General features: G+C 42.1%; 1 protein-coding gene across 1 annotated transcript in view; it reads right to left on the reverse strand.

Moving 5' to 3' along the window:
• Positions 1–23,027, reverse strand: part of b4galnt4a (beta-1,4-N-acetyl-galactosaminyl transferase 4a) — a 115,933-nt gene that overhangs the window by 30,276 nt on the left and 62,630 nt on the right. The window contains exons 3-7 of the mRNA XM_029522577.1: positions 21,427–21,525; positions 13,841–13,936; positions 12,821–12,911; positions 11,579–11,679; positions 4,054–4,121 (exon numbers count right to left, since the gene is read on the reverse strand). Coding sequence (XP_029378437.1) covers positions 4,054–4,121; positions 11,579–11,679; positions 12,821–12,911; positions 13,841–13,936; positions 21,427–21,525 — 455 coding nt within the window. The remainder of the gene's footprint in view (positions 1–4,053; positions 4,122–11,578; positions 11,680–12,820; positions 12,912–13,840; positions 13,937–21,426; positions 21,526–23,027) is intronic.

The raw sequence follows: 23,027 nt of genomic DNA on the forward strand, positions 1-23,027 counted from the left end.
AAAAACCTAACCTAGCCAGAGTGGGAGTCTCATTCTACTCTTCCTGAAGGTTGCCCTCTGTTAGCTTACGTTCTGCTCTGTCCCATTCACCCTGATTCTTGTCTACTCCATTTTACTTTGGTTTCGACACATTTCATTCGGTCCTCAGCCCCGTATGATTATAACTACAAACAGCTGCACAGAAACTGTGGGAGCTGGTTTAAATTGCAGCTTTGATCAAGTTTGCCTGAGTTGGAACTTCACAGTGTGAGAATGGAGTGTGTAAATAGGCTCAAATGGCCCTGAACCTAGTCTCTAAAAACAAATTGCACAAGCATCTCATGCTGCTGGGCTGCTGCATCATGCGTAGTGACTAATAATCATCATCAATTCTCTCTATGCATACATTGAATGGAGTGTCCTTGAAACATCTACTTTCAGTTTCTTCTCTTTATTCTATCAGGCTCACGAATGTCCAAAATTACCAGCTGATAAAATCTGTCTAATGACTGATTATTAGTGCTGTGCACACACTTATTTCCTCCTTCCTTGAAAAATATAAAAATAAAAATAAAAAAATAAATTTGATGCGCTGTTTTGTACTGCTGATTTGCTCATTTCAATTCTTCTCCATCTAATTCGAAAAATGCCATTTTTTTGCGAATGCACAGCGAATGCTTTCGCTGCACACATGATTTGCCAAACTTGCGAGCACATCAGTTCAGCTATAAACAGGACGCGTGTGGCTGTGCATGAGGGACTATAGGGTAGTGACGGGGGCCCAGGGGTCTTGTCCCTGTTCGGGCGTCACCATGACCCATATTGGCGCCGAACAGGCCGGACTAACAAGTAGAGAAACATCTGGAGTCTTGGGAAAGAGAAAATGTTCATGAATATACACACACACACACACACACACACACAGTGTTGTGTAACCAACACGGCCAAAGTTCAAGATAAGTGAATTTGAGAAACATAACCCCCCCCCCCCCTTCTGTGGAAGCTGTGATTTCCAAAAGGTCTGGTAAACAGGATGAAGCCTGTTGTTATGCCCACCCAATATACAAAAGGCATGTCACATCTGTAATGTGGGTTCTTTGTTTCTGACAATGCTGTTAGTGCGGCTGCTGTGAATAAAGAGATTCCCCATCTGACACCTGTGTCTCGACCATCTGATTCCTCTTCCACAACAGGACACATGCTGCACGGTGTGGCAAGAGCGAGCTTGTGGCAAGTGACAGAACTGCTTTTGCACTGAGAGCTTTAACTGAAGTCCTTCGATGGATGCGGGAATGTCTTCTGGAACAGTACTTTACAGTAGTAAACATGCACAAAAATTCAAACAAGCATACATTTAAAAAGAAAAAATTGCCATCTTCTCTGACGCACGCCAACGCACAGCTACGTCAAACCAGATTTCACCTCATTATATTAAGCTAAACTTTCTTGCAGTCTTTGATGCATTTCCCCTCAAGCATGTGAAAATGTTCAGCTATACAATGAAGACGGATTTGAACATTATCCACCCCTGAAACCGCAATTTTTCTAACCATTCTATCTCTGGTGCACCATATTGAATAACCTGAGAGCAGACTGATGGATCAAATCGCCCACTGAAGATGCTGTGCGTGCACGTCATATGTGTGCGTGTCTTAATGCACACAACTTTCTGCCCCTGAAGTTAGTCCAGCTGCAGAATAACCATCCTGCAGTTTCTATCCAGACCAGAAGCTCATAAGCACACAGCCGAGCCACCAAAGACACAGTAACAGATCACAACACAGGCACTGTCACAACCCAAGTTCTGCGCCACACAAACTTTTTAATGTTCCTGCCATATTCTGCCTCCACGCTTGGCTACTCTGTTGTCGTCTAGTTATTGTCAGAGATCGCAGGACACTTGTCAGACTGGATGAGAAAACAGAAAAACCTTCCACCGCCTACTCCTCTCCTGTCTTCTTCTTCTCCCCCATCTTTTGTCATCTCTCTGGTTTCCCTTGTACTCTGCTGCGCTAACCCAGTCCCAGTGAATCCTACGCACAGACACAGAAACTCTCGCCAACAGGTCCTGGCCTGTATTCAGTCATTAATGAATTTCCATTCATCATATGAAGTGAGTGTGCGGCATGTGTGTGTTCGTCTGTGTACCAAACGAGGACAGAATGAGAAACAGATGAGCATTAACGAGCACTGGGGATTTTATTGCGGCTTTATGCATCTTTATGATTGTTTTCAGAATGACGCATAATGATACATGAACATTTATGATGAGACTTTGAAAAAGAATATAAATTTGGAGTCACGCGCTCACTCAGAGTGAATAAGCTCATTGTTCCATTCATACAACAGTAAACAGGGTGTAAGGCAGGTATATTAAGCATGAGATAAAGCTACAAATGCTCATGATTTTGTACCAGCAGCTGGGTTTTTCACTGAACATGAAATTCTAGCTTTATTTCATTCAGTTTTCTCTAATAGTTTCACAACAGCATTTTTACTTTTATAGCCAACAATGAGAAAAACTCCATAAGGCACATGCTTGGGTGTTATCGTTTAATTTCTTTGCTTTGATGCAGTTATTTTTGTTTTGAGGACTAACCGGTTTAATTTATTTTGGTTTAAAATTCAATAACAGTTTGTGGGAAAAAAATACAATTTAGACAAATTTCTATTGGGATTCAGAACTATGCACTAAAACTAATATAAACTAAGTCTTCTAAGACCGTGTTTATATAATTTCATCCCTCAAATATATTCGTGTAAGTGTCTGATCCTGCTGCACACATACACTGGATCATCAGCAAACTGAGCGGCCTATTTACATGCCTGCTGCTGACACCACGCTGCCAAAAGCCCACGATGAACATATATTTCATCATGGTGTGTTTTATTATGTGTTCGCAAGCAACACTGAACAAAATGTGAAGCAGAAATGAGTAATGATAAAATGATCTCGTTGTTTTAGACTCGATCTTCTGTGTTAGAAAGTATGGCATTATATAAAGCAGAATGGCCATTTTTGGATTTATAGATGATTTGACTTGATGATCGAGAGCAGGAAAGTGTAACCACAAGCATTCTGCGAGTGGACCTGCTGAGGGAGCATTACTGTTGTGTATATATAAACTTCTAAACTTCTGCAGCCCCGACAAGCTGTCTGGACCAGCTGTATTTACCGTATCAGTAAGCCATGGTAAGAATGTTCAGTTTTGAAACTGACATTGTGTTCACTAACCACAGTTATCAGCAGAAACACTTGAGAGTGCCAAAGTGCCATAACCATTAACACAAATATAATATTAACAAAAGCCTTGTGCTTTTGTATGAACTTTATAGTCTAATTTATACCATTCTGAAGTGCTAAAATAGCCTGAACCTCTCTGCAGGCACCTCTGGCTGTAAGTGGGTGTTTGTCTGTGTGTGTGTGTGTGTGTGTGTGTGTGTGTGTGTGTGTGTGAGAATATTTTAAGGCACCATTTTACAGTATACATTTCATCCAATCAGGCAAATGTGGAAACCAGCAGCGTTCTTAGACCTCTTCTATTGTTGCATAATTATATTAACTAACACGTCGGCTTTAGCTTTAGCAGCAAACCGGTTGCAGATCAGCGCTCATATTAAAGGCAGTTTCATGCCCAGAGCTCCCAGAAATTCCCGCTGATGCGTGGACCCTGAGCAGGCTGGACAAGTTAAGCGGTGGAAGTGAGGAGGAGAATGGAGAATTGTAGTGCATACATGAAAGAACAGAAATATACATCGAGAAACACGCAGGGGACGCCCGCTCCGCACTGTCAAGTGCACATAGGTGGGCCATCAATTCCCTGCTGCATGCGAGCAGTAAAAGCCTTTTAAACCAGCAGTATTATAGAAGACGCTGCTTAGAGGCAGCTAACAGGTAGAGATACACTTCTGTGGTTAGAGCCGCAAGACCAGAGACCACAAGAGAGACTCGGTGTGTGAATTTGTCAAACTTTTTGTCAGGTGTTAGCAGGGCTTTGTTTTGGGCTCAGTGCCAGGTTGAGAGTGAAATAACTGTGCTGTTAAGAAATATGCGTGGTTGTCACAGGTACTTACTGCACAGACTTGGAGGACTGGGACCTGAACTTGCTGAATTCGCCTGGAGCAGTCCACTCTGTGCCCAACTGCAACACACAAGGCAAGAGACACAGATCAGAGGGAGAGTGTGAGAGAAAGTGGAGGAGGCAGGAGAGAAAGCAAGGGAGAGCAGGGGATGAGAAATGTTGAGGCACACTGAGTAATCGTCTGAAACAACCTTGCGAGCCAAATACGACATTACAGTTTTTACCTATTCGACTCCAGCTATTTAGAGATCAAGAGGAGATCAGTTCTAATCTAGAAATATTGACCGGTTGATTGAAAAAGACCCCACAAGATCATGATCACGTCCCTGATTATGATGGCCCGGGGAATGACGGATAATTGGGAAAACAACATCTTATCCCCTGAAGCAACAGTTGGGAGTAAATCGAGAGGCAAGTTCTGATTGGCAAAACGAGAAAACAGACGAGAGCTAATGGCTATAAATGGGCAGAAAATGAGAAAGCATGTATCCCTGCCAACCCCGGCTCTAAGAAGCTCATCAGGAACCCTGGGCTCGTGTTCCAGCCCCCTGGTCGAATCAGTGCCCATTCATTTCCTCAGCAAGCCAATGCGACTAATTAGGCCCCCCTGCTGCTGCTGATCCATAATAAAATAATAAGTCTAAGATCACAGGGGGCATGGCCTTTAATTTTTTTGTGCTGGCCACATATTCGGGTTTGAAACCGGCCAGCAAACATTATTGTGTGTGGCCGTAGCGGCAGCTTTTTAGAAGCTGAGACAGGAGTAAATAGCTGCTGATCCTCACTCTGGGTACCACAGAGCCTCTGCAGAGACCAGCACACCTACAAGATAAGTACAAGTACGCATATGAAATAGCAATTATACAATGGCACCTCTGAGCATGTTTCCTGGCATGCAAAGAGAGCCATTATGGCGAAGAGAAAGAAAAACTACTATACTTCAGAACATGGACTAATCTCTGTCCAAAAAAAAAAAAATAAATAAATCAGCTGGGCCCCAGGCAGTGCTGAAGCCTCTGAGAGTCTCTGTGAAGCAGTTGGCAAGAAAGGAGGAGGACACAATGTTTGCTACTGTGCCTTCACTGTGAAGCCCGCAGCATGCTGCTGACGTAGCACATTATGCATTCCAACAGTCTCTTCATAATTTCACCCTCCAGCACAGGAAAAAACCCAAAAAGAAGAAGGTGGGAGCTAAATGAAAGAAGTCAGTAAGGTAACATATGTTAAGCTTGCTCAGCTTCCGCAGTTTAACGTGCTAAGTTTCCATTAAACATTAAAACTTTCTTGTAGACTATTTAAATGTTTATTGACAATCGAGATGATTTTAAAATGATTGTTGCTCGACGTTGCCGAATGCAGAGTGAGAGAGAGAGAGAGAGAGAGAGAGAGCGTTAACTCATAAATGCTGTGATCTTAAAACAGTTTGGGTTGGCTATTTAAAAATGAATGTTTTCAAATAGTACTTAAATTTTACAAAGTACGATCCGCATACATCAGGCACCATCTGACATCAGACTCTGTTACAGCACTCTGCTATAACATGATACTCAATACTGTATATTTAGTGTATTATGCTAGTAGAGACAAATTTAGACGCACAAGGCGGAACACAACTTTTTCCAAATATGCAACAACAGTCCTTCTAGACCCATTAACAGATTTTCAGGTGGCACTGAAGACCAAGAGGTTCGACTTGATCCCTGCAGTGTTACTCACTGCATCCAATGTGCTTCAGTGGTCTTCTCAGTCCGATACCACACTAAAGATAAAACTTTTCAATGCTTTGTGTCTGTTTTGTGAGTATTATTTTGTACACTACATATATACACTTATTTTCAGATTAATATAGTAACACATTCCTTTAATACTGCGTGTACTAATTATCTGCATCAGTCACAGTTGGATTGTTCACCCTTCTTTTGTTATACCTACTTGTATGAAGACCTGAACGTCTTCTGTGCAAGCCTTGTTTTCAACATGAAGCTTGAATAACTTGCCAAGTGCCGCACCTCAGAAGCACTTTCTATCTTAAAACTTTTTCAAAGCAGAGGACCAGAAAAAAAAAAAAAAAAAAAAGCTGGGATTTAAAACTTTGCGGCAAAAATAAAACGGGGAAACTTTTGTCGAGCTGCTGTGCTTACATGTTTATATCTTCATGAATCAGTTGTTCACTGGAGCTGTTGTTCACCAGATGAAAAAGAGAACGATCACACAGCAACTGCAGCGCTGCAAACACATTAATCTCTCATCTTCTCTTGCCTCTAAATACAGTAAAAACTTTTTTACAAGTAAAAAAAAAGAAGAAATCCACAAAAATAAAGCAGCATCATTTCATTTGTTTCCACCATAAATATAAATTCAAATTGCACAGTTGATGCAAATTGGTGTGATTTTCCTTTGACAGTTTACAGAAGTACAACGTGTTGTAGATCGTAAGACAATCGTAAGAAATTTCATTCATAGTTTTTCAACTCCTCTTTCTTCTCGCTCCAGCTCTATTACTTGAATGTGTCGGTAATGAACACGCATGATGATCTAGATTCTTTTTTTTTTTTGTGAAAAGCTGTGAACAAGTAAATAAATATGCAAATTCGAGGGTTTCAAATATGCAGCTTTACACAAAAGGGGAAAAATATTAGTGTCAAGGATTAGGTCTCAATCCAGAAGGAAAGGCTGTCATTTCTCTTGTTCTTTTTTTTGTCCTTGTCAGATGGTTAATCAGCTGTTCAGCAAGCAAAGGCTCTGATCAAAGACATTGTTGCAAGGACAAAACACGTGCAGTACTTCAGCTCAGCAGCGAAAGTGACAGATGTTCTCCAAGGTACGCGTGCGCATGCAGTACATGAGAGACACATGCATGCACAGACACACACGCCCACAGATATGATTACCCACTGAACGATGAGTCACCGCTTATTGAGAGCAGCATCTCCTCACCACGGTAGGCAGGAAGTAGATCACACACACTTTATATCACACTTTAAAACACACCCCCTCACTGGCACAGTAATTTCCTCCTCCTTCAGAACTCTCCTTTAAGTCAGGGGGAACTTGGGGACACAATTTCTTTAACTTCACGCAGACAAACAACCCAGACATACAGTAACCTTGCACTACAGTAAACTCTCCTTTTTTCCGTCACTCATGTACAGACACAGACATACACAAACACACACACACTGCGCTTCTATGTGAACCTCACAAACACATGAGGGTACTGTGATGAAAACTAATTTTCAGATGGCCAGTGGCCCTGAATCACTGAGGAATGGAACCTAAAGCACGGTCAAGAAATAGAAGAAATGTGTGCGCAGTAGAAATACGGAGGTGCTACTAATTTTTCTGTCGTTTGTTTCTATCTTCTTTTTCATTTACACACTTTTTTCCCTCTCCGTGTGAGAAGACAGCAGTAATCGAGAAACAAGTGACCTGTGAAAGGACTTCAGAGTGCTGTGCTGCTTTTATTCTCTCATCATCAGTGTGGTTTTCTATTTGAGCTTGAACTGAAAACACTGCAGGCTTTCCTCACGTGCCTATTCATATGCGTTTCTAGCATGAGCACAAGCGCATGAAGGCATGCAATGAGAAAAGAGGTGCTGCATAAATGCTATTCATAACAAGCAGAAAACTGAGCGTCTGAGACAAGACTTTGCTGTTTAATGAAATAATGAACATGTTCTACTTCAATGCGTGGGTGCAATGACCCTGGCATTGTACATGGAGCAGAGCTATTATTAATGTGTACAGGTAAACTTGTATTTGCCTTGATGAAAAGCCTGAAATTTGTCTTTCACCCATCTATGCACATGCTGGAAGCGAATCCAATGAAAAATATGTAGTGATGATATATAAAAAAATTTTTATGAAAACAAAAGATACATCGAAACGATATGAATTTTGGTTTTAACCATTCAATATACTGACACGGCATCGCTCAGCCTCAGACCTTACTTATACGCTCCATATTTTGTAGCAAAAACCTGTAATGACCTTCCAGATGCTGTTCTGAACAAGCAATTTAGAGTCCCCTATTTACCCAAACATGATGTCTTTGGACGGTGAGAGGAAACCCACGCATGCACAGTGAGAACATGCAAACTCCGCCCAGAAAGGTACCAAACCTGCGACCTTCCTTGTTGCGGGGCAACAGCGCTAACCTGGGCCAGGATGTGCCCAACCCTTGTCCAGTAGCAGCTGGGATTGGCACCAACAACTCCTTCTCCCAAACTTGATGGATGAGCAATAATAGATGATGGATGGATGGACAGACTAATTCAAGCCTCAAACACATACCCACTGACTTGATTTGTAAGGAGGACAGAGTAAAAAAAGCAAAACATTATAATGGGAAATGTCTCTCATAGTAAAATATGCAGGCACTAGGCTAGATAAAGTTAAAAAAAAAAAAAAAAAAAAAAAAAAAAAACAGGGCAGGTAAATCCACTTGGGCCTTTTTTGCAGGCAAAGTGATAAAAAAAAAAAAAAAGTGTTAATGAGGAAAATTTACTACAACAATTTGACCCCACTAAACATATTGGCCTCCACGCAATCAACTTTATGTGAAAAAGAAAAAAAGAGTCACAGTCTCTATCAGTTTTGATTTTGACTTCTAGGTGCGCCTGCTCCATTAAGCAGCAATAGCTGTGGCCTTCAAGGAGGCCGATATTAACAGTGGCCATTTAAATCAGGTGCCGGGTTCTGAACGGTGATTTTCCATCCTTTAAATCACTCATTGGCTTTGATTCATGTTAGCCAGGCCAAAAGAATATCAACCTGCCCATACTTCAAGCTGGTAATCCATCATAATTATCCATGTCTGTATTTAACATTGTCAGAGCTGCATTATCAGTGGTTGGTACAGCTGTTAGAGTAGTTTGGAGCAAACGTTCTGCACAGACCAATGCAACTGCAACAAGGATAAAAGCAGACAAAGACATGCTGCTCACCATGATGGATTGCCTCTGTGGCAAAGAAGTTTATATATTTAATCTTGGGGGCATTCATTTCATTGTTGTTGGGGTCGGGGAGGGGGGGGGGGGGGCTATTTTGTACCATTTATCATTTTTGTACAGATGTTACATGGACTCTATCTGACAATAACGTCTTTGAAAAACACCAGAGCATGTTATGTCTTTTAAAGCAGACATTTTGACATGTCACAGCAAGAAGAGCACATTAACATTAAGGATGGCTCTGTTCTATTCAAGTGCCCCAGAAAGCTGTGACAGTGTGACAGTAAGCCAGGATGAAGATAAAAACCCAGCTCTCTGAAACTGAAGCTGCTAAATGGAATTTAGCCATTATGAATTTTTTTGTTATATAATTTACATAAGCTTGTATATCAAGATGTATGTTTAAAAAAAAAAAAGAAGAGCCTAATAGAAAATTTACCTTGGAAGAAAACCTGGTGTGACGTAGTGCTGCTATTGCCATGGTGACAAAGTCTCGTCCATCTGAGAATGAGCAGTTACTGCAGCTACGGAGTCACCTATTGATCGCATCGAGTTTCCAGTGCACGTCTTTTGTGTCCACTTTATGAACCAGATAGAGGAGGTATTACAGCACTTATGATACACATCACTATCTGCACGCGTCTGTACAAGGCACAGAAAATCACATGCACGCGCACGCACACACACGCGCTTTGAGCGACCCGTAAGGCTCTCTCCGTATCAGACAAGCTCTGGTCTGGGTCTGTGGGAAGCTCAGTGGGATCTGTCTGGACATTCTGATTGAAGAAAAATCTCATTACAGATTAGCTCCAGGCAAAAATATGATTAATGCCAGGGCTGTACAATGGATGATCCTCACTCACATTAAGTACAATCATATGCGCACAGATAATGTCCCGAAGAGTGTACTTTTTACAATGACCACCCTCTCCCCCCACCTCCAACGCGCTGACCAGCTGGTACGCTCACTAACTAATAGAACTAATATTTTATCAAGGTTGACGTCTTTTTATGAGAGAGAGCATTAAAGGACAAGGTTTCTATGCATTCATATGGTATATCTTGGTGTTTTTTTATGTACACGAGCGTGTGATAAAAACACAAATGCACCCCTGTTGCTGATGTCATCATTTAATTAAGCTGTGCGGCAGGGAAACTGGAGGACGTCATTCACGTTCCGTACATCATTCAAAGGCCAGTCACAAAATGCTGATGGGGGTCTCCACGGAAACGTTCCAGCTCCCTGCCTCTCTGCCTATCACAGCAAAATTTCGTACCACAGCACATTCCATATATAGCCAGCTCATTATTGAGGGTGACAGTGTTGTGACCGCTGACATTAGAAGGCAATACGATTAACAGTTTTACCTGTTGGGGCAAACTTTTTGACATTGTGCGAAATGTAAGCAATATTTCAGCTCCTCTTTCAAAGATTATATCACTGCATGTCATGAGAAAAAGTCCCACTTTTCCTCCTAAACTCTCTCAGACGGATGGGTCACATAATGAGGAAAAGAGTCCAGACTTAGATTTTTATCTGTGAAATACAATGTGTCTCCAAAGACAGCAGCGTCAGCGAGGCCCGTCTGTTAGTGTGTGCCAGTGGCAGAATGAATGATCCCTGGCCATAGCACCGCTCCCCTGCCATTACCTAGATGATATTTCGCCACTGCTAAATGTCACATCAATATTCACTGCCAGCTAATTAATCTCAGCTCCCATGGAACCTGGTGACATCTTCACATCCAGTTGGAATACAGATGGCTCCATAGCTGGGCCTTTGCTCTCAACACATATTTGCCCTGAGCACTCATATGGTGCAGTTCAAATACTGGACAACCTCGTGCATCCTTTCCCACTTCAATTTTTCAGATGGCTTCGCAAAGGAAACGCTATTAGCAGCTGTAATACAACACGGCTTGACTTTTATTTAATTGTGGGCAAGAGGATTCTTCCAGGATAGATGGACGGAGGACAACCATTTTTCGAGGATGTTCTACAGGAAGGTTTAAGCCTCCTGTATTTGGAGCTGCGTGTTGAAGCTGAGTGATAGCCCGAGCGTTTGGATGATGACACTAGGTGAGCGGATGATTACTAAAGATGGACAAGGTCAAATCACTCAGCGTCCCTCCTGTTGGTGTAAGATTGAGCTCTGGCAGAATGAGCTGGTCAGGACCCAGCGTTCCTACAAACAGCAGCTGTCTCAGCTTAGATGTCAGATCGTAGCAATCCTGATAACTACATTTCTAGATGAGTACTATTACTATATCCAATCTATAATTGTGTTCATCACTATGTTGGTTTCCTTGTGCAGTGTCGTGTGGAAATGATTTGCCAGGGATAGATAGTGTTATCGCTATTAACTATTGAAGCCCCAAATGATTTAGTTTCTTCCTGCAGGTGAAGCTTGTTGCTAAGCAGTGTCAGGTCGGTAGTCATGCTCTTAGAGTTGTGTACTTTGCTGAGAATCACAAAAATAATACAAGCGGCTGGGATCCTGTTGATTTTTAGTCGAGTGGCTCCATCTAGTTCAGATGTTATACAAGAATGCGGCACAGTGCTTACCCGTCCTACATAAACCAGCAGTCTAGCGTTGAGAGGGCTTTCATCAGGACTCAGCCAGAACTCAGAGTTATCATCAGATGATACGGAGAACTGGAAATCACCTGAAGGGGTGAAACATGATCAAAGTGAGTGTTAGTGGAACGAGATATATACAATCCCAGATAAGCATAGTCAGATACCATATGCTGTCATGAAGTAAATTCTCAACGATAAAATTCAACTAATATTTAGGCCCAGACTACTTCCGGCAGTGGTCAGTGATGACACATTTTGCCACAGCGGCATCAAAGAAGTTACAGCATTTCCAATCCTTATGAAACAACTGTGTGAGTGCAAATGAACATTTGACAACGGGAAAATATGAGCAGCCAGTTAATTAAAGCAATCCACCTTTATAAGGAGAAAGTCTGGATACTTGAGGATTTAGAACAAGTCATTAATTTTGGCTCACAGAAATATAAATAGCAGGGGCTACAAAGGCTTCTGTCTGAGACACTTTGTTTTTTGTGCTTTCAGACTTCCAGTTGTTTGTCATCCCGTCTGAAGACTGAGTGAGGAAATCAGGATTTGTTGGTTGTTAAATGGATATTCTGTAACAGTATGCACGAGTTCTCCAAACAGACAAAGTTTATGCAAACTTCCATTGAACCATGTTACCTTTTTTGAGCTTCACATATTTCACATGTGCAACATGGATACCTAGATTGGAGTAGCTGCACTTTTACGAATACACCGACCGTCCGTGCATCAGATGGAAATCGTGTGTCATTTACTAGAGTCTGCAATAGCAACCTAAAGGCTGTCTGGCAGCGCGAAGGGCACTTGTAGAGTCGCTGTCAGATTCCTGAAGACAGTTTGACCTTTGGGCCATCAGCTGGAGGGAGCCATTCTAACAGTGAGAGCTACATAAGAGAGTGAAATGAACGATTTGTAATTAATAACTTCATATTTTGCAATTTGTCTAAGGGCACTTAGGTGTCGAAGCTTTCTTGAGTTCCCATAGCAACTAGGCTCAAGGGTAATCTGTAGCGGGCACCGCAATGAGATTTTACTGAGATCTCTGGCATTCAGCCCTAATAAAACATGAATATCCACTATATTAGTGGCTCTGAAGCCTGGATTAGAAGGGCTGTGGAAATTGTCTACTCTTAAAAAATACACATGCTCCAAGGCTCTCGGCCACAGAGGAGTTCCTCACTAATATCCAGTGACAGACCTATGTCCCTATGTCCAGATAGTTACCGTCTCTGTATGGGTGAAGGAAACCAAATATTCTCAGGCCGTAGTTCTTCCACTTCGGAGCAACAGCCAGCTTCTTCACTGTGGTTCTGGTCTACAGGAAGAAATCAAAATAAAATGGAACATACATAAGTTTCTGCATTAACAAATTCTCATGTTAGCGAACTCTTTGCACCAGCTCACCCATGGATAAACTGTCCAATCACAGATTAGCAGCAGCAGGCATGCTACTCCAGTAAGAGCCTTACTTAGCGAGAGTAGATACTCCAGGGTAAGGATAGGGAACAAAAAGGAGTGAGAAGAGAGGAAAAAAAAAACATTCTTCTTCTAATACTATTAGAGGCCAATATTACAATATTACTTGTTCCTCTATGGAGTATAGAGGATTATATGCTGCATAAAGAATAAAGATGGTATACATGAATATCCGTTGTCTTGGCAATGATCTCTGCCTATTGCTTCCAGATATAGACCCCATATATTTCTAAATTCATCTAGACAGTTATTAACTCTGCGGATAAGCTGCTCAAATCCTGGCTAGCTCGTCTCTCCATTCATTAAAACTGACACGCTCTTTTGACTTCCCGTGCCTCCAGACTATTCTGTTTCTTGTTATCACGGCAAGGTTCACCCAGGAAGACACCTGCAAAGGCCGATAAGGTCCTGTCGGCAAATATACCCAACATGCATAACGCTGGGGTTTGCAATCTGGTTCCAGTATGTGGCTAAGACAATTAAAAAAGGTCTAACCAGAAGTTATGCACCATTTGAGTTCAACAAACTAATGCTAACTTAATTAGCGAGCCAGCATCGACAGATAAAGCCACGCTTGCCACTGTTAATATCACTGGAAACAAATGGAGGGTCTGTACAACAACGGGCCGGCGTAACAATGGATAAGGGGAGGAGGCTTCTAAAAACAGTCACCTTAATGAAGCTTTATAGTGTTCGTCCATTCATAGCCTAGAAAAACACGGAGCAGTAACATGCAAAGGCTCACTGAGCCTGCTCTCGAATACTTACATGAGGGTAGAGAGGAAAGTGCAGGTTCTTTCTGAGTTGGGCTATGGAGGAGCCGCACCAGTCCTCGAACACATGCAGGTTGGCCTGGCCCTTATACTGCAAAAACACAATCACACACAGAGGAATAAACTTGATGTTCACAGTAACAACAGCATCACATTTTCTTTTTAAACAGGCAGGATACGCTTCAGCACAAAAGCAAGATATCTATTTGCGCTGGGTTCAGTCAATTTATTTCTGCATTGGAATGCGTGCAATTTTTGATGCCACTCTTCCATGCAAGCAGAAATGAATTACTGGCGAAACATGTGACTGCAGTGTGAAGTTTCAAATGTTCCCCCTGTCCTGAATAAGCAAAGGTGGCAGAGAGTTCAACATAAGTGCAGGACTGAAAGTCACAGGACACAGATGGTGAAACCAGTCGGCCTTACATGCAAACTAATGTACTAATGTGTCAATATGTTGACTTTTATTGTTGATTCTCATTTATACCATTTTGCACACGAGGGAAAAGCAGAAGAAGCAGAGGATCGACTTGACGTTCTGGTGGCCTGTTCGCACATTTGCACACATTGCCCGGTGCAGCCTAAAGTGTCAAGCTTGTAAATGTTGTCTCATTGTGACCTGCCAGCTCCAGGTTTTCTCTGCTGGGTGATCAAATACCTGTACAAACACACATTTCCATACTGTACACACACGTATGCCATCCTTTAATGTGTGGCGACGGTCCCAGCGGGCTGCCACAGATGCTTAGAAGATCACATTGACGAGCAGGAACCTGGCTCTCACCAAATCACTATGTGAAGCGGCACAGTAAAGATCAAAGCTAAATGGGGCTTCACTGCTCTGGCCCCACTCCAGTGGATGAAGGTGGTCTCTTCGTGTCCAGAATAGCTATAAGCCGTATGGTCAGCTGTCAAATCAACCAATCAAGAGTTAGACTGGCCCCCGTGATGGAAAAAGAAAGAAAAACACACAGATAGGAGCTGAAATTTCTTGTTGTCCTATCATCAGAGGGATTATAGCGGTAAGACTGTAAAAGCCTTTCAGAGTAAAAACCTCCCTGCCAGCAATTCAACATTTAAAGGAGAAAGGCGTTGACAGAGGTTGCAATGCCTCTTCGGTTTCACACAGGCATTCAAACAGATGGCCTGACCCGACGTGGTCCTTTTTATTTCTCTCCCAGCTCTGCTCGGTCAACTAAGTGCCCCTCGCACTGACAGCAGCATGCCAATTACAGCTCATGCATTAACCATGAGATAACTTTGTTTTGCAAACAGTCCAAATAGTGCAACTATGGACATTACTTCTTAGCTTTTTACGTGCCTGTGTTTGATTTTTGTTTGCTTAATGCAAATGAAAAACAAAAAGCTGAAGGCAAAGGGATTTTATGGGGTTTACGGAAAAATAATCAGAGAAAACCAACAAGTCAAAAAGATTAATGAAAATGTCTGATGTTTAAAAAGGAGTGGCGGAGAGACTAAGGGTAGGCATAGTGAGGTTAGAGGGATTTAGCAAATGGGACTAGTCCCTGTGCAAATATGCCTTATGTAAAGCTTTTAATAGATTTCCTGTGGGTTTTAAAAGCAAGCCTTTTTCGGCCTGGCCCCCCTCCTCAATCTGTCTCTTGTCAAATAGTTATAAGCAGGCAGCTTTCTCTAATTATTCACAGACAAACACACACATATCCTTGTGCGGCCCTGCAGAAGCCGCAGGCTCTACAGTCGGCTTTCTGCTGGGGGTGCACTTCAGTATAATTGGCTGTATTTTGTGGGTGACATCAATGTGAGAGGTCTGCCTGTGTTCTAGCTTTAACAGGATGTTGGATATGGAACGGAACAAGACAGAAGTGGTGTTTTTCTTCACCTGTTCCGAATTAATTCAGCCCCTCTTGTACTTCCGTTGCTTCAATTGCTGGTTCTGTCAAATTCAGTCCTCCTTAATGCCGTCGCGTCTTCCCTCTCTCCTCGCTATGTCCACCACTCCATCCCACAAGCTGCCATATACTGCTGATTTTTTGAGAGCAGGCTGCATTGCTGTCTTAACTCTCTTCCTATTCTTTGCTTTTGATAGTGACACAATAACATAGCTTGTACATAGATGGTGATTCGTACGCTTAGTAAGTTACTTGTCTCTCTTATGTAGCTTGCCAGCTCAGTTGAATTTCAGCACTTGGTCAAGAAGAAACAGAGCTGTCTTTTTTTCCTTTCCTCTTAATTTGTTGTGTTTCATTCCTTAATTTGAAACCTGGGACAGAGTTTAACGACTGTCCAAGCACCGCAGACTGCTGGTCTAATCCAGAACAGACAAAGGTTCAGAAAGCTGAATGAGAAGTTAAACTTATGTCTGTCAGTCACAGTCATTCTATCTGACTGTAATCTACTTTTGATCAGAAGTAGTAGGACTGAAGGACGGGAGCTACCTGGACCTCTGGGCAAAGACGGAGCACAGGACCAACACTGACTCTGCTGTACAGAATATAGCAACATACAGCAGTCTGTATGTATACTTCTAGTTGATAACCACTACAGTCCACGGTTTATTCAGATGACTGATACAGGCCCATTTATTTATTTTTCATTTTACTGTGGTGAAACCTCGTGTCCTAAAACAAATAGTCGATGTGTTTACTTTAATGGCGACGCTTGTGCAGATGTAGATGTTGAAACATATTGTTTTTCTCCACTTTTTGCAAGAGTCTGCAATTACTCAAGAAGATGAAGGGGAACAGAATGTGGTTTCAGACAGTATGGAGATTGTAGAGAATAACAAAATGTACTTTTATTTATTTATTTATTTTTGGTCTGATATTTTTCTAAAGCAGATGTGTGTCTAAAATATTCTGGAAATACCAAAATATGTAGGGGGTAACTTTTATGAATTTAAGCAGAACTTTGCCATGGAAATGTCATTTAAACGTCACCCTTTTACTGAGAATTATGCCCTTTTCGTGTCCGTCCAAATCTTCCTCATTTTCATCAATCACAAAAAAAAGCCCCCCCCCACCCAAATTCTATATATAGCTACCATAGTTTCAGAGCAATGTAGTACTTATACAGCGTAGACTGTCATTAAATAAAAAGGGGGATGGAGGAAAGCAAAACCATTTGTCAAAAATGGCAAGAAAAGAGAAAAGAAATTGAGGATTGAGGAAATGAAAGGTGCACAGAGAGGTGCTAGGTGAGAGACCGATGACTGATGAACATGTTTTAATTAAGAGTGTGTCATATGCTACTCAGCCAAAGCGGCCGCTCTGCTGCCATCTTTCCTATCTTCCTCACGCCACACGTTTCCTCCACATACCTACACTGAGCTTGTCTTAGCGCATCTCCGCAGCCACTGCTCTCCGACATCTCCCTCTCACCCATCTGGTCACACTATCAAGCATGGCACAAATCAGACTTTTTTTTTTTTTTTTGCCCTCCTCCATCTTTCTCCTCTGGGAGGCTGTCTGCCTTTTTTCTCGAAATCTGGTGCAGCCTTCTGCGTTCCTGCTGGCAGCAAGGCATTGACAAATGGCCGCTCTGCACACCCACTGACGAGCAATCGCACCAACTGACACTGTAAATCCCCCTTTGGATAAGAAAAGTGAGACATGATGTTCCTGGCTAAGGTACAGTGAGGTATATACTATACTAGTCAGCTTGTTCCCCCGAGGCATATAGAAGGCACAGCGTCAAAGCTTACTGTCCTGACTTCATAACACTGTATTGTGGCTTTAATGAGCAGACATAGTAAAATGTTCAATGACTGATTAAAAGATACGTGTGAGCGTTTCCCTGTGTAGCTGTGATAGAAATTCAGATTGCTTGAACACATTGTACCGTTTAGATACTTCCCCTTCTGCTGAGGTCATCTTCCCATACCCATTAGTAATTTAGAAAGAATTAACATTCAGATAAGTAGGTAGATAGAAAGAGGAAAAGGGGGCGGGGGTTCAAAGGTAGTGATATGAAAGGAGAGACTACATGGAGAGAGATAATGAGAACTAATTTCACATGGAGAAGAGCGGCAAAAAAGACAAGGTTCATATGATCTAGATTTCGGCCTCATCAGCTACTGTAATGAGGGTTTGTATAATCCACCATCTGTCATACAATTATATGACTTCCATCATGCCAGAGATATAAAATGATAACATGGGGGGGGTGAATACGGGTGTAGTACATATGTGGAGCTGAGGAATGCGAAGAAGAGCACGAAGGAGGACAAGAGATCATTGTTTATTTCTATGTTCTATTTACAAACTGTTGATCACTCCCGAGACTCTAACGAAAGGCTCCAAAGAGACCCCATTTTTATCTACTTTTCGTCTCTCTGCTGAGCATGTCTTATAGATGGGTGGCAGGCAGACAAGACGAAACAGAAAGACTGAAACAAATATCATCTTCATAGGGTCTTGTCACTCTCATATCATGCCGTGGGATGGTTGGAGGGTCGAAGACAAGAGGAAAAAAAAAAAAACAACTATCCAAGTTCTCCCCCGGTCTTGTCACTGCATGTGCTTTTGTGTGAGGAGCCAGCTTAGATGACTGCTTCCACGTGAGTCATGTGGCTGTGCTGCTCCACAAAATCTTCCTCACTTATGAGTGGGAAATAATAGGCTGTCCAAAGTTGCAACACCAAAATTACACTTTGAAGACGGTACCGACTCCATCGCTACATCTGCAGCTATGTCTTTACAAGAGACAGCAGACCTGACACTTGAACTGGTGTATCAAACAGAAGACTGCCATCCTCAACCTAGTATCTGTATTTGGTGTGAAAGCTTCTGAATAACTTACGGACATCATTTCACTTTTATAACATATCTGGGATGAGTCGTGTTAAATCTGTGCTCACTCTGGCTTTAATGAGGAACAGTAATATGTAAGGAAATCATAAAAATCCCCAAAATATGAAAATTCTACAGTGATTTAAGTATCACTAATCCCTCTTACTATCACTTGCTTTCTGCTTGTGATGAAATATAATTGTTCATTAGGCACAAATTCTCTTTGGATCCATGTCAGCTTTGCTGGAAACAGCTCTGTCCCCCTTCATGTCAGGCTACTGCTTCACTCTTAAACATCGAAGTGGGCGAGCTCTGTCTGTCTGACCTCTATCTCACGTCAATGTCCTTCACTTCCTGGCGTCCTTGGCAGATACAGAATGTGTCCGCTCTACAGCCACGACTGCTCTAATCCACGGCCGCCTCTGGAGGAGCTCAGCAGCCAAGGACGCTCATTAAGTCACCAGGTTTGGCTGAAAACAACCTGCCTGGGCCAACGGAGGTCAGAATTGCAGCAGTTTACTAACAATATATTACCTTTTTGTCAGTGTTTGCATCCCTGTCTCTCCGTAGCTCATCCTTTGAGTTTGCGTGTGCACGACAGATTTGTGTGAGCCGTTTGCCTGAATGCTTTCGGATGCCCGTGTGACCTCTGGCGGCCTGTGACAGCTGGCATATGGCACTACTCTACCTCCACCAGCCCGAGTCTATGCCTCAGACAGTGCGAGCTCAGTGGCCCTCAGACCTCTGCCATCTTGGCTGAGCACCAGAAAAACAATTTAGGGGCCGGTAATTAGGACACATTGCTAGTGAGGAACGGAGATGAGCTGCTGCAGTCAATGATTTCTGACAGACTTGGCTCAGGCTTGACATAGTACAACTTTGATATCAGACAAAGGGAGGTTTTTGAGGATCCAAGTTAATGTAGATGAATGGGAAAAAAAAATGAAAGCATAATGCTGCGCTTGCAGAAACAGAACAGAACAGAAACCAAATGCAGCGTTGCTCTATGAGTAGGCTGGAAAGGAGTCAAAGAAATGACATATTTACTCGGACAAGCGAGCTTTGACGCTAGTCATGCTTAATGAAAAATGCTGTGGATGTTGCAAAATGTATTTCCCTTTTGAGGCTGTGTTGTTTTTCCTATCCACACCATAAATAAGAAATCACGGCTGGTCAATGAACTCAAGTAAAGTCTTCAATGCAAAGGCATCCTGTGGTTTTCAGTTTTCAAACTGAGAATTAAAAAAAAAAAAAAAAAACTCAGGATGTTGATAATAGAATATTTCCCTGCGATCAGACCATGAAATCCATTTACATTTATGCAATTAGTCCAAATGGTTTAGATTCAGATAGGCGGCTTGGCTGCCGTCCTAGCTTGGCTGTTTCACATCAATGTGACTTCTCATTTTCTAAGCAGCACCATTTTAAATATGCCAAAAGCAACATCCGCATTTATATTCAGGCCCCTCAAACATTCAGGCAACAGATGTTTCCAGACCACGTTACATTAAAAACAGATTTCATCCACATGTGACAACCCTCAAAGCCAGAAATGACAATCCAGCAGTTTAATTGTCATTGCTCACTATACTTGATGCGGAGTAATATAACAGGAAGATGTGGGCTTATAAATGTATTTTAACCTCATTTAAATATGATTTAGTGTTGATGTATGATGCATTGTACTGTAGAACTAAAAGCATCAACAAAGGCAGGCTAATTCAACAGCAGCTCACCCAGGAGTCTGCTGAAATAAAAACAACAGCTACTGTAACATCATCAGGCTCGTACTGTGTTCGGGTGGCCCTGCAAAGCTGCTCCATGCAGATTACATGCAGAAACAGGAGTACAAGGCAGTATATGATAGAGACCCCCCCCCAAAAAAAAAAAAAAGAATTTCTGCAGCCAATCTGATTGACTTGAAAATAACTTTTGCAAGAGTAACTTCATATTATCTTTCTCACGCTGTGCATGCACTGTTAAGATTCTTTTTAGTTCGCCTAGAACTACACACAGTGTTGCTCAGCAGAGATAGCTCAAATTTACCCCAGGTAGCAAATGACTAATAAATCATATTTTGCAGATTACACTCGCAGACACACATGCGCACTCATACTCACACTATCATTTAATTAAAGTCTTCTGAACAGGTTACAAATCTAAAGCCTGCTTTTCTTATCGCAACTCTGTGATATAATTGGCCCATCTGCTGCTCCCTTTGTTACAGTGGGTGTGTAAACCACATCAGCAGGTGAGCTGAGAAATTAAGATTAATCATATCAATTTGTGACCTAAAGGTCCAAGGTACCTTTACATATTACCTATTAATGGATTTAGGAGAAAAATTACCATCTCTTCATCATAAACATCGAGTATATTTTGTTCTCGGGATAAATGTATCAGTGAATGACTCAATCTCGGTTTGACCTTGATACCTGCTCACAAAAATGACGCCTGAAAGAAAATGGGCAGAGGACATCTGCTGCACAATTACCCGGCATTCCCATTAAAGTGAATGAAAAAGTGAGCTCAGACTGTTGGATTCAAAAAGCAATCACTTAATTAACCAGATATGAAAAATCCATTAATAAAAACATTACACGAAAGGTCATTCGCCGAAACTTTTGTGTGCGCGCGCGTGTGTGTGTGTGTGTGTGTGTGTGTGTGGCTTTTCCCGGTTTAGCCGATGAGTCACGCAAATATGAAAGCAGCTGAGACACCTCAACATAATAAGCATTATCACTCAGAAAGATGTTAAAAAGGAAGATAACAGAGAAATAATGTAAAAAGGAAACAAAATCATTTGGATTACCTCCGGTTTCCATGGAAATCTCATGTGATGCTGGCTGAGGAACTTCCGGATGTGGGTATTGTCTCTGCCATCAGCTCCTCCTGTGAACGGCTCATCCTCCTTAAAAAGACAAGAAAGAAAAACAAAAACTGAAATTAACATAATCTTTTTTCACCCTGATGAAAGGAAAAAGACAAAAGAAGATTTTTGCTTTCTTCTTTTCCTTCCACTGGTCAAGGGCTTAAGTCATGCAGGCATGAATCCAAACATCACTGAGGCAACCTGACTCTTTTCCATAAAATGCAAAATTGATACATTAGATAAAGTACTATCATTAGCTAGAACCGCAGCCTTCTCTAATTCATAGAGGCAGCATGCACTGTGCATTATATAAAGCAATGCACAAATGCACAAATCCATGCATATCGCAGAGGAGCAGGCAAAGGAAACAGAGATATTTCCCCGGAAAGCTGCTACTAAGACCCCGTGGATCTCTTCCTCCCCATTTACTCCTAATCCAGCATTTGACTCTCCAAAAACACTAATCTCCATCATACTCCAACTATCCACCCTGCCGGCCAAGACCTTCTCTCCAGGGAGACTGAACTCTCCCCCTGATCTGGGATTTAGGCAAGCGTTCTGGCCAGAGCTTTTTCAGGGCTCTTTCTCTGCGGTCAGCTAAGAGGCATGTTAATGCCCCGGGATGACGGACAGGACGGAGCAGACAAGAGCGCCGGTTCTCTACCAGCTGTGAGGAAATAAAAGACTGCCAGGCTCCCAGTGGAGGAACTGACTCACAGAGCTGTTAAATGAATGACAAAGCATTCTCAGTTTAGCAGGGATGTCAAGGAGGGACATAGCTCCACCGAGACGAGCTGGAGAGGCTTTTAGCACCCCTGAAATGACGGGCCTGAATTTTGGGGGTGAAAGAAGCAAAGAGAAGGAATTCTCAGACAGGACGCCTTTGATTAGATTTTATATTCCACAGGAACTATATCAAGGAGGGCAGAGGAAGGTAATGGTGAAGAAATGTGATTAATGGTGGACAGCCTTCCCTCATGTCTGCTACCAGAGCAGCGTCAAGTGCCTGTTGTTCTAGCGTATGCAAATTCTCAAAATCTGGAGTAGCTTCAGCTGCCGTAGTAGTCACAAGTAGATGACACAACATTTGTTTTGCATCAGCTGGTATTTCCATTAAAACAAAGAAGCCAGAGCAATAAAGGTATGAGACCCGGCGGAGCACAAAACATAAAATATAATTTATAATAATCACACGATTCATGAATTGGTAAGACAACATTTTTGGTGAAGCGCACTGCATTCAAACTAACACACCAAAACAGATCCTTTTTCAGAATTATGACTTTCTCATCAGAGGACAAAGGCATAATGGAGAGAGTTTTCAGCCTGTTTTTCTTTTTGTTCTTTTATTTTATTTTCTCTTGACAATGTTTTTAAAAATGTGAAGTAAAAGTCAGTCTTGTGCTATTTAGGTACAAACTGTAATGTTGCCATGGACACAGCGATTTAAACCGAGCACAACACCGTGAGCCCTGATTTTTAGCCTGTATTTTTGAACAGTTTGCCAAATCAACTACATTGAATTAGTCAGACACAGCATG

Source organism: Echeneis naucrates, chromosome 16, assembly GCF_900963305.1.
Source record: "Echeneis naucrates chromosome 16, fEcheNa1.1, whole genome shotgun sequence".
Classification (NCBI taxonomy): Eukaryota; Metazoa; Chordata; class Actinopteri; order Carangiformes; family Echeneidae; genus Echeneis; species Echeneis naucrates.